At 54.1% G+C, this 12,087-nt stretch overlaps 2 protein-coding genes across 2 annotated transcripts; both read right to left on the bottom strand.

Moving 5' to 3' along the window:
• Positions 1-604: 604 nt before the first annotated feature.
• On the bottom strand, positions 605-4,442 carry NCU05459 (mitochondrial AAA ATPase). The gene has a single exon (XM_958357.2). It carries the CDS (start codon positions 4,207-4,209, stop codon positions 895-897), a length of 3,315 nt encoding a protein of 1,104 aa, XP_963450.1. The 5' UTR covers positions 4,210-4,442; the 3' UTR covers positions 605-894.
• A 216-nt stretch (positions 4,443-4,658) lies between these two features.
• On the bottom strand, positions 4,659-11,915 carry NCU05458 (hypothetical protein). The gene has a single exon (XM_958356.2). It carries the CDS (start codon positions 11,788-11,790, stop codon positions 4,831-4,833), a length of 6,960 nt encoding a protein of 2,319 aa, XP_963449.1. The 5' UTR covers positions 11,791-11,915; the 3' UTR covers positions 4,659-4,830.
• Between the last annotated feature and the right edge of the window lie 172 nt (positions 11,916-12,087).

Below are 12,087 nucleotides of genomic sequence, written 5' to 3'. Positions count from 1 at the left end.
AAAAAAAAAAAAAAAAAAAAAAAAAAAAAAAAAAAAAAAAAAAAAAAAAAAAAAAAAAAACCAATTAGGAAGACCACCTCCCTACCTACCTCTATCTACACAAATGCCACATTTTGCGAATATATAGGTAGTCCCAATACCAGCCATTCTAGATGTATCAATAGCTTGGGTTGCTCCAGCATACTAACGTAAATCATCAATCAGCAGTACAGTACAGCAAGAGTCACGAGCGATATGGTATCTACCTACCTAGGCATTGCTGAAAACGAGACAGCTCGGACTATGTAGGTACCTACATCACTGGGTGCTAAATTCACACATACGCCCCAAGGTTGCTAGCTACTGTTGATGACATAGCCGCGAGCGAGTTGCGGTTATCTCGCCACTTAATGTGTTTTCAAACAACACGGACGGAAGCACCAGACCAGGAGGCCAATCCATCATTCATTCTTGTTTATGCCGTCTTTGTGCTCACGTTCAACATGAAAAAGGAAAGTCTTGTTGTTTAGGTAGAGAGAGGTAGTTATCACTTCTATAGCAGGCAGACGGGCAGCAATCACCATCACAACGGTTGAGAGAACAGAAAACACTTCTTTCTATTCCATCCCAATCTATGAGAAAGACCCAAATAAGCCCCCCCTATGAACAATGAATGCGAAAACCAATAGGATAAGAAAGTCCATCATGTAGGTACTATGCCGGTGTACCTAGAGGTACCTGTATATACCATCAGCCATACATGCATATCATACCATTTCCACAAAAAACAACTTGAAAGCTGACAACTGACCTATGTACCTACTATACTACAAGTAACGTATGCAGTAACCCAAACTCCGCAAAGATATCACACTATACTATACAATCCATCACCGCCCCCCTCCAGCCTCTGATCTAAACAGCAACCTTTACCCCCTTGCCATCCTCATCAACAACCACCTTCCTCACTCTCGCCTCCTCCGTCCCTCCCCTCCCCGTACCCGCCACCTCAAACCCGATCCCCCTCCTTGCCTTCCTTCTCGCCGCCTTGCCCCCGGCATCCCCATACTGCTCATCAAACTTGCGAATGGCCTTCAAGCTCTCCATATCCTCGCTGATACTCGCGCTAATCTCCCGCATGCCCTTTTCAAAGTGTTTCCTCGTCAGGACTCTCCGTTCCGGGAACTCGTACGCGGGGCGGTTACTGCCCTCCTCCTCCTTCTCTGAATGCGCCGCCACCGCCGCCGCCATCGCCGCATCATGCGCTTCCTTGGCTCGGCACTCCTCCCTTACTGCCTCCATCGCAGCCGAGACACACAAGTTCTTGAGGTCTGAGCCGGAATAGAGATCGGTTTCCTTGGCTAGCGCGTCCAAGTCCACGTCGGGAGCGAGCTGTTCCTCGCGAAGCATCACTTTGAGAATCTTGGCGCGCTCAGCTACAAGCGGCAAGTCGACGAGGATCTTCCGCGGAAGACGACGGAGCACGGCCTCGTCGAGGTCAAAGGGCCGGTTGGTGGCGACCATGATGAAGGCGCGCATGTCGGAGAGGCCGTCCCACTCGCGCAGGAACTGCGTGATGGTTTCGCGGTGGGCGGTGCGGCCAGGGTTGTTGTGGCGGGCGCCGAGGAGCGCGTCGGCCTCGTCGAGGAAAATGACCATGGGCGAGAGTTTGCGGGCCAAGGAGAAGAGGGCGCGCACGTTCTTCTCGGATTGGCCGAGCCACATGTCGTTGATGGAGGCGGCGGAAACCTCGAGCATGTTGGCGCCGGATTCTTTGGCGACTGCTTTTGCTAGCAAGGTCTTGCCGGTGCCGGGGGGCCCGTAGAGCAGGCAGCCGGGGATACGCTCGGTTTTGAGCACGCCGTAGGCAAAGGCGTCGGGACGTTGGAGGGAGAGGGAGGTGAGGCCGATGAGAGACTCTTTGGTCTCGGCGGGGACGATGATGTCGTCAAAGGTGGTGTGGATGTCCTTGGCGTTCACGAGACCGGCCAGAAGCTTCTTCTCATGCTGGTCGTAGTCCTTGTTGTCGCTGGCGGTTTGGCTTTGGCTGCTGGCCCACGAGGAAGAAAAGCCAGAGGTGGGTGAGTCGCCGCCCTCTGGCATGTGTTGGTCAAATATGTTGCTTGCGCCACCCTTTTGACGGAAAAGTGGGGAAAAGTAAGGAGGACGGATGCCCGAGTAGATGCCCTTCCAGTGGTTGTCGCGGTCGCTCATGAAGGCGAGTGCGTACTTGAGGTGGCCGAGGCCGTACTTCTTGGGAGGCGGTGATCGACTGCCCAGCAAGAGGGAGGTTAAGCGGTACACCCATTGGGCGTCAAACACATGTTTCGACAAGGTTTGGAACAGATCGGTGTATCTTTCGTCTACAAGGACCTGGTCATCTTCAAACTTGATTTGCGCATCAAAGTCAATAGCGGCTGGGGTGGGCAGTCTTGCTTCCAGCATGCTCTTGATGTTGTTGATGTTGTCGTAGAGGTTGTCCTTCCTGTCCATCCACTCGGTAGACGGGGAAGCGTGGAAGGGGATGATGTGATGGCCCTCACGGCCGAGCTCGACCAGCTGATTGCGCCAGTGCTGCGACTTGTCCATGTCACTAGATGAAGAGCCTACCAGCACAATCTTCTTTCCGTCGTGCGCCGCCTCCTCGAAATGCCAGTCATGGACAATGTCTCGTAACCTGGTAATCAAACTTTCTTGCAGTTCACTGAGTTCTACATAGTCGTGCAGATGGATGATCAGGTCACGCTTCTCATAAGTACCCGTCTGAGCAAACCGCTTGGCATCAGCCGCCCTCACGATCGCCTTGAGCGTATTTTGTATCTTGAGCCCTTCCCAGCGTGGGTCGACAGAACGCGAGCTTCCAAAGTCCTTGCCGGAGCTGAGGAGGGACCGCAGCTTGGACGGCATCGACACATGCAGGACACCCACATCGCCATCCGAGTCAGCATCATCCCGGTTAATCAGTCTTCCGTTCATCTCGGAAGCGGCGTATCCCAACATGGAAACCGAGCCCCGAGCGTGATGGATGTTCTGCTGTAACTGTGTTCCCAGAAGTCGGGCCAAGCTGAACGCATCCAGGTGTATTACGTCCGCCTTGAGGTCAGTGGCAATGTCATCAATGACATGGTTGGCGACACTGCGACCCCTACGGTTCACCACCGAGAGAACTGTCGTGAGCCGGTGGTAGTCTGGCGGCTTGGTACCGTGCGGCACGTCCGCCACCAGCTCGGCACGTATAGCAGCCAGAAGCTCCATGCAGACTGGATACTCGGGATCCGGCCTGCTGGCCAAAGGGCTGCCGTGTAGCGCGCCAGAGCCAGGTTGGGCTTCGCATCGAAGATTTGCCAGCCAGCGCTGTGCCTCTCCGGACAGCGGCTTATCCGACCACCACAATAAGCGAACAATGTCATCCTCCCGGGAAGAGTGGTGCTCGCGCAGCAGCTCGATATGCTCCGGATTCGCGCCCGTCTGGTGGACAATAGCCAGCGCCTGTAGGAACGCGGTGCTGTGTGCCGCATGCGCTTTCTTAAGCAGCTGGCTAGAGGATTCGGGCAGTTGCTCAAAGGCAGCCTCGCGCTCCTCCTCGGGCAGCCGTACCAGCTCGTCCAACATGCTTGTCCACGACTTGACGTCCTCCGCTGTCATCTGGACCTTGGCGAACTTCTTCTCCAGCAGCTCCAGCACGGCCTCGCGGTCGACGTCTTCGAGCGGGAACAGCATGGTCTGGGGTGCGCCGATGGGTCGGGCTTCGTACAGCGACACGTTGTGGTCGATGAACCATGGGTCTAGCTTCACCCAGGGCGTGCTCGGGGTGCTGCTGGCCTGCGGGGCGACATTGTTCTCGATGTTGACGGCGCCCATCCTGCCGGGCCGATGACGTCCCCGGGTTCCCTTGAGCGTGAGGGCTTCCTTGTAGGCATCGGCGGCCGCTTTGGATTCTGTATCCTTCTTGTCGGCCGAAGCTTCCTCCTGGCCAGTCGAAGTAGTGGTCGTGGTAGAAGCGGGCTTGTCATGTGTTGTTTTGTCTTCGTCTTCGGGCTTCTTATGGTCGGCAGGGTTCGAGTTCGAGTCGGAATCGTTTTTGAGGGAGGCGGCAGAGGTACGGAAGCCTCTTAGGGACGGGTGGCTGGCATGCTGGCGACGGGATAGGGAGCCAGAGACGGCGCGGGGCAGTCGGCGACAACATGAGGATTGCGCCGACAGCAGGGCTCGGGCCCCGGCAACAGGCATTGGGACGTATCAGTTGGGGTAGTTGGCGACTCTCATAGGTGTAGATGTGTGTCGAGACGCGTGTTGCAGTTGAAATACATGTGATTGCGTCACCAGGCAGTGGAAGTGGAGGGTAAGTAGAAGGCGGTTGGAGGTTGACGGGGAGCTTCACTCAGTTATCGTGGACTGTGGTGGGTGGGATGGTGTGAATAGGTGCTTCTACCTACAAGTAGTGCTTCCACTTCTCGCTGGAGCTGGTGTTGCCGTCGGGTGTACGTGATGTGTAATAGAGGATTTCCACGCCTGTTATCAGTTGCCTGCCGGCAAAATGTCCTGTTAAGGTAGTCAGCCACTGTCCCCGCTAAAGTCCACTGAAGAATCCCTGGCAGCCGCCTGTCATAACATCCCGTCATCATGGACCGACGTGGACATATCACAACTCCCGTCTTATTAACATGGAGCATGGTTTTCGGATGGTGAGATAGACTATTTGGTTTATGATTCTTCTAGTACTTTGAGCTATCCAAAGTCGCTTGACGACACAGCACATCCGTGTTCTCCCTTACTGGATCCATCTCATAGACAGTCCTCGCTAATAGTTCTTAAGAGCCGTCATGACAACCTCAACGCCCTTTGTCTAGACTAAAACATAAACATTTCGTCATCCCACAATCTCCTCCTCTCCATCCGGTAACCACGTCTATCATCAGAGCCTTCACCCAGCCTCCATTCCCCAAGCCGGGCATACAGATCCCACAGCAGCTCCTCTCTGTCCCTAACTGTGTAGCCCGTCCCCTGGCTTCTAGCAGGAGTGGCACCAGTAGTAGACTGCGTGCTTGATGATAAACGCTGCTGCTGCTGTCCAGGGATTCTCGCGGGACCACCGGCAGCAGTGAACCGTGTAGTAACCCGACCATCGGATATCATCCAGTTGTTCGACATATCTTTGACGATAGCAGTGACATGGCCCTGCATACGTGGGTTGACCCTCGCCTGCTGGGAGGAAGGTGTAGGAGGTAGTCCCTTCAAAAGACATTCGACTCGAATAAATCCGGCCCATGTCTCCACACCGGGGCGTTCTGCAACATCAGTCCAATCCTCCGTCTCCGAGAAAAGGAACCGTCGGATACACTCCCTCGCCCCAGCAAACAACTTGGATACCACCTCCACCATGTCCACCAACGCCTTTACCTTCTCCTCTCTTTGTGCCATCTGTTCCTTCTTCTTGTTACTCCCGAGAGTAATCACCGCCGGAATGATACTCGGCTGCAAAGCAACACACAACCCCACCAACTGATTCAACAGCGCCAAATCCCTCCTCTGCACCTCCTCCACCCCCCTCTCTCTCTTCCTCCACATCTCCTCACACCACCACACCACGCTCCTCAACACCTCAACAACATGCACCTCCACATCCTCCCCCCTTAGCTCCCTCGGCACACAACCCCTCGTCAACACCCCGACCACCGCCCCAGCATAACACTCCAGCAAAACCGACCCAAACTCGCCCTCGCGGTCATGTTCATCCACCCTACCTGCAACCTGCACAACAACAGGCAGCATCACCTCCAGCATGAACGTCATGAACTCCTTCCCGCCCGTCACTTTGTCATCCCCCAATGCCCGCTCCAAGATTCCTCTCTCCTCCTTCAGCCCATCGTTGGCCAGCGCCACCTTAAAGTTGTTGAACAGGTACCAAAACAGCTGCGACGCCGCAGGTACGTCCTTCTCCGACAGGCGGACGCCGTAGGCCATGATCCCCGCCGTGTGCAGTTGTGGGTCTTGCAAGGGTGGGGAGTACGAGTCGGAGGGAGTGAGGAAGAAGGAGTCGACGACGACGATGCCAACGCCGTGCGATTTGATGAGCGAGATGAGCCCGTGCGTGAAGGCCATGTAGTCTCTGTGTTCTTCTGTGGAGGAGGCTGTGGGGTCTGCGAGGGCGAGGGAACGGAGGAGAAAAAGGTCTTTCTTGATGTTGGTCATGGCTAGTTGGAGCGTGTGGGAGAATTCTTCTCTTTGGCGGCGGATAGACTGGGCGGATGATGATCCTGCTGTAGATGCCGATGAAGTGACGCCTGGCGCGGGTGTGGTCGCTCCGCCGCGGAGAGCCTTGCGCATATAGTGGATCGCGCGGGAGAAGAGATCTAAATGGATGTTGTAGTCTGGGGTCATGCCGGCTGAGACGTCTGCCTCTGCGAGAAAAGGTAGGCCGCGCTGCTGAAGGACTTCGGCTAGGTAGGTCTCATAGCCGAGGAAGCGCATGGGCTTGATGATGGACTGGACCCAGAGGGAGAGGATGTTCGTTTCAATGTCTTTGAAGTCGAACACGTTCTTATTGACAAGAGTGGCGATGAAGAGGGGAAGCCATCTCCTCTCTGGACCGCTCATGTTTTTGGGCATGTCGGGGAAGAGCCCATATTTACCGGGTTGGAAATAGGGCAACACCTGGGTGACTCGCTCCTGGATGAACCGGGCAGCTAGTTTGGCAGCCAGCGTCACCGTCTTCTCGGTACATGCAACCTGCTCGGTTTGCTTACCAAAGGTTGTGATTGCCTTGAGTGGCAAGGCAAGTAATTCCCTAGCCATCCAAAAGAACTCTTTAGTGAGCTTCTCCTGAAGCAGCAAAATGGCATCCTCCAACTGACGCGGGTCAATATCCGCACTGGACTCATTGCTCGAGTACTGCTCCTCCGAAGACGTTTCAATCCAGCCCAGGAAGTGCGCGTGAGTATCGAGTGCCACATTGAGAATACCCCAATCAAATCCCGGAGAGCCAAAGTGCAGGGTAGTACACATCTTTTGCAGCTGGGTGACGTTTAGCGTGTAGATGGCTGCCTCGAGTGTCTTTGCCTGCTTGAGCACATCCAGCGATGCTCTGGCTGAGGTGTGAAGGATGTCCAGGGCCGTTGCTTTATTTTTGGTAATCAGTTCTTCCCGCCATGCTGCATCGATGCTCCGCATATTCTCCGCAGACAGCGCCCTGAACTGCTGCTCGATGTCGGACTCTGCAGACATATACTGGTCTAGGATCTGGTTGAACACGTTGTTCCTCCATGTGATAAACGGTCTGAACGAAGCGCTACCCTCTCCATTAGATACGACGAGGCGAGCGAGCTGATTCCAGGCTCGGATATTGATCAAGCAAGCCTCCTTGTGAGCATTGCTAGGGGTTATCAGTCGCTCGATCAGGTCAACGCGCGGCCTAAGATCCGGCGGGGCAGCCCAGAAAAGCGTGCAGAGGAGATCATGATGATTTCTCAAGGCTGCAAGATCACGTTCATGGATTGTGTCCTCTTTGAGGTATTGTCGGTCATGGTTGGGAAGTGTCCTTGTGACAAGGTTTCGGATATCTTTTGTCCGCCCAAGTTGCCTTAGGTGTTGAATGGCGAGAGCCAACAGTTTAATGAAGATGTGGAAGCAACGGTCTTCGGGTTCAATGGCCAGAGAAGGATTGTCAGCGAGCTCTTCCAGGAAGCGGGGAGACTTGTAGACCTGTTCATTCCTCAAATGACAGAGATTTTGCGAGCCGAAGAAATCAAAGATAGTACCGATGATTCCGGTACATCTGCGCCAACCCCATTGTTCAACCAGGAAGTAGCAGCGGCCGATTAAAGCCCGGCAATATTCGTTGAAGCTAGGTGACTGGCGCTGATTGGACGTGTACAGCTCGAACACACGCTTCATAAGCTTCTGAGGGAGTGTCCAGCCCTCCAAAGGAACGGTGTTTCTCAACCCTGGAAGCAGTATACCCATCTGGTCAATTTCGCCCAGAGGCAACAGGGTGAACACGTCCTGCCAGAGGCGCTCAAACACCTGGGCGTCCGACCCGGACACGATCTCAGGCGTGAGCATGACTGAGTGAACAACATCCCAGAACGTATTCCGCGGGATACCGGCGCTTTCAAGGATTTGCATGAGAACGACCCAGCACACAGCAAGCACCTGACTCGGCCTAATACCGCGTTCTCGGAACGAAGGACGCTGTAGCTCTCCATAGAGGCTTCTAACATCCTCAAGTCCACAGCTCAGCGCTCCAGTGATAGCAATTCTACAAAGCTTAGTAAGAAACCCTTCAAGCTTCATGCTTTGTATGGGGTCGTCGCCAGACGACTGTGCCATCATGTATACTGGGAGCATTGCTAGGGACAAGCGGGTAGCTATATCCAGAGCCGTCTTTTTGGTTTGCTCACGCAATGGCCGCCAGTCAAGCGCTGCGAACCGGCCAACAAAGCTCGCCATGACCTCCAACCACCTGGACACGAATGCCTTTTCTCCGATGTCATCCTGAACCCGAAGTGCATCAAGGACATACTCCAGAAGATAGTTAGCTGCATCAGTGGCTTGTCGACCTGCGAATTGCGCATCATCCTTACTTCCGGCTTCGAGCTGCTCCGCCACCCAGTCGACAAGTATACCAAGCTCTGACGAAACTTGATCATCCCACATACCCCAGCTAAGAGACTGCCCTTGAAAGAGGAAAGACACGGCTGGCCTCGGTCGACGAATCTTCTCTGAGAACCCGGGCTCGACTGCCTTTTTGACATGGCCGCGTCCAATGATAGTGCTTTCATGGAAAAATGTACCATGATCAAGGGGGAACACCTCAAAGTGATGAGTATATTGCGTGCCATACGGCCCCAGCCCACTGAGTTTGTCAACGTCCTTTTGCTGGGCCTGCTCCTCAACTACGGCAAACGCGGTAGGCAACGGGTCATCTGCTCGAGTATACTGCGGTGCTTCAACATCAACATGCTGAGGCGCTCGTCTCTTGCGATAACGGGACTTGTCGTTTGCGACCTTGATCTTGGGAACAGCTGGTGCCACCTCAGTGACAGAATCGACCTGCCCTTCCAAAGCGAACGGTTCTGGCGATGCTGCTCTGCCATTGTCAAGAATAGGCTCCAAGCGCTCAAGGCTCGGTGCGCTCTGGGCTTTTCGCGTTTGCTTAAATAGAGCATCAAGAGATCGCTTCTTGTTCTTAAGCCGTTTCAGCGGGTCCTCATTCATGCTCGTTTCCAGCTGTGCTTGTCGTATGACCGGGCCGCGTTCATGAATAGTAGTTCGTGACGGCTGTCTGGACATTGACCCTGGCCCATCGACGTTGTTTGCCACGGGTTTCCTCACGCTGGCTTTCTTGGCAGCCAGCTTTCGTGGAAGAAGTGAGGAAGGCAGCAGTTGAGTCGATGAAGGGTGGCGCTCTACATTGTTGGATACCTCCCCAAGGACTGCTCTAGTAGACTTCGGCTCAGGTTTCTTCCTTGGTGGCGCCACAACTCGCGGCCGTGTCTTGCCAGATTTCCAGTCCCGAAGAGTAGAGAGTGCATCAATGTTATCTTGTCGGTTACCGAATCGGATAGCCTTTCGGGTCGGACTGCTCTTTCCCAAATCCGACCTCTTCTTGACTGAGCGGGCTGCAATCTTGAGGAATTTTGGAGCATCAGGATCAATGACGTCCAAGATACTGAGAAGTGGCGGAGTTGCTGCTCTCTTTCTGGAGCTTGGTCTCGTAGAGGCACCAGCCCTTGGTTTGCGGTAGGTTTTCACTGTGCCCTTGGCCGATGGCAATGAGCCAGAGCCACTCTTTGACCTAGAGAATGACTGAGTTATCTTTGGTTGTCGAGTGGCTTTACTACTACTCTTTGGCTTCTTTGCTCCCCGTGACAGACTGGGAGAACCGGCCCTCTTCCTTCGTCCAGCTAACATAGCATCGATGGAGTCCTCTTCGATCATGAAGCCGTCATCGCCATCCTCTAGAGTTATGACCTGACGAGTAGGTCGTGTAGGGCTAGATCGACTAATTGGCGGTCTGTTTTGGACTTGAGTTGCCTCTTCTTCCGATTCACCGGCCAGATCAAAGGGGAACTGGGTCGCAGACAGTCTTTTTGGGGATGATTGTTTTGGCAAAGCAACTCCTTTTCGATTGAGTCGATCTATTGAGGGGTCATGATCCTTTCTGGTATTGTGGCGAGCAGTGGGCCCATCTTTCTTCTGGTCCAGTCGCAGCCATGATGCTGGCAGTACACCACGAATTTTTCGACTAGTCTCGCGAATCACATCCGATTCACTGTCTGAGTGATGTGACGAAGCCAAAGATTCCATATCACTCTCTTCATGCGCAGGACTGTCGCTATCATCTCTGATAAAGATGGGTGATCCGACCGGTTCTTGACGTGATTCGATGGGCTGTACAGGTTCTGCACGAGAGGGCGAAGGGGATCTTGTGAGCCTCTGAAGGTCCGGCCGTTGCGCAAGCCCCAAATCCTGTGATGACTCGACAGGCGCCCGTGGCGTAGTTGGAGACGGCGAGAGGTCCCATATTGATACTGGCGGTATCCTGAAACGTCCAATTGGAGAAGCAGTTAGCGGAGACTTGGATGCAGTCCGCTGTTTTTTGCGCTGCGCTGACAGAAGAGTCGAGCTTTGTCGCTTGAGGGTTTTTTTATGTGCCTCGGAAGGCCTGGATAGGAGACTGTCTAAATCGGGGAACTCTTCCGCATCGGATAGGGCCGTAATGTCCGTCTGGTTACCACTATTTAACACGCTACTAGCACGTAAATGGCGAGCGGGGGACGACGTCTTTAGCGGCGAAGGCGATAGGGCCAACTCATCGTCGTCATCCCAAAGAATTGGCCCGCTCTCTTCTGTGACCTGTGTAGGCTCCCCGCGAGTTGTCTCTTGGCTCTCTTCACCGACGAAATCCTGCTCTTGCGAGTCCTCTTCGTGAGCCTTCCTTTTACGTTGAGAATCTTCCAAGACCACCTTGATAGGTTTGATGCCATGCGACTTCATAACTTTTGCGTACCGAACATTTTCCAGGAGATATGGATGTTGTTGGATAGGCTTCCGGGGGCGGAGCGAGCGTCGTCCTGTCCTCTGATCACCATCTTCTAGATCGCCCAGCGTAGAACCATCACTTCGGGGCTGATCGGATCTAGCTTGCGAGACTTGGCGTGGTCTGGGTGAAACCGTACCGTCCAAGGAGGGTGACGAAGCGGTTGTAGTAGGGTCCTCCCTGGCTGGACTCTTGGGTATATCTTCTCTCACGTATGCTTCCCTTCCAGGAATCGTCTGCGGGATCCTAACCTCCAGAACCGGCAAGTCGGTGTTTGTCGCATCTTGGGATTGAGATAGAGAGGATAACGACCAAATGTCGCTTTTCGCAGGAGAGAGCGGAGAGTCTTCCGAGTCATCGGGCTTTTCGCTTGGCACAGGGCTCGCTTCGCGCGGAGGTTCGTTCACAGGTTGAGGAGCTGGAGGTGGCTTGGCCGAACTTCGTGAAATTGGAGAGCTTGGGATATCCCAAATATCGTCTACGGCTGGCTTTGGCTTCTCCAAATGTTGAGTCTCGTCCTGGGGCGCTTGTAAGATGTCGACATCTTCCGTCGCAGGGCTTTTCTCCCCTTCGCTTGGCGGAATATCATGTTCCTTCCCACCGTTTCCAGCGGAACTGACAAGTGCGCTTCCGGGAAGCTTGTTACTTGGCGACTCGGCCTCGGTAGTGATTTGGTCTAGATTGTCGATATCGATATCATCGTCGTCGAAGCTGCTGTCGTCGTCCTCGTCCGAACCCGGCACTTCGCCCAATTCCCTCCAATTCTTCATGACTTTTGCTGTTCATGTCGTCGAGGACATTCTTTTGCCCTTCGTCTCTCGTTCGAAAGGCAACTCGGCGTGGGCCGTTGGCATGCAAACCTGAATGTAGGAGGCGAATGGCTGGTCGTCCGGGCAGGCAACGTGCAGTGCTTTCAAGGTTGAGACGCGTCCACAAACACTGGGAGACGCGCCGTCGGAGAAAATGTGGTCTGTGCGCTACTTAGCTGTGTTTAATGATTTCCAATTGCCTCCGCGTCATTGCTTGCATGCACTGGACCGGGGTTAAACAGACAGTGCACATGGCAT

Source organism: Neurospora crassa, linkage group II, assembly GCF_000182925.2.
Source record: "Neurospora crassa OR74A linkage group II, whole genome shotgun sequence".
Lineage (NCBI taxonomy): Eukaryota > Fungi > Ascomycota > Sordariomycetes > Sordariales > Sordariaceae > Neurospora > Neurospora crassa.
The sequence above is the reverse complement of the archived record's forward strand: the minus strand, read 5'-3'. Positions and strand labels throughout refer to the sequence as shown.

Coding starts and splice junctions, on each gene's coding strand:
- NCU05459 (XM_958357.2), bottom strand. CDS start 4,209: ATGCCTGTTGCCGGGGCCCGAGCCCTGCTGTCGGCGCAATCCTCATGT.
- NCU05458 (XM_958356.2), bottom strand. CDS start 11,790: ATGAAGAATTGGAGGGAATTGGGCGAAGTGCCGGGTTCGGACGAGGAC.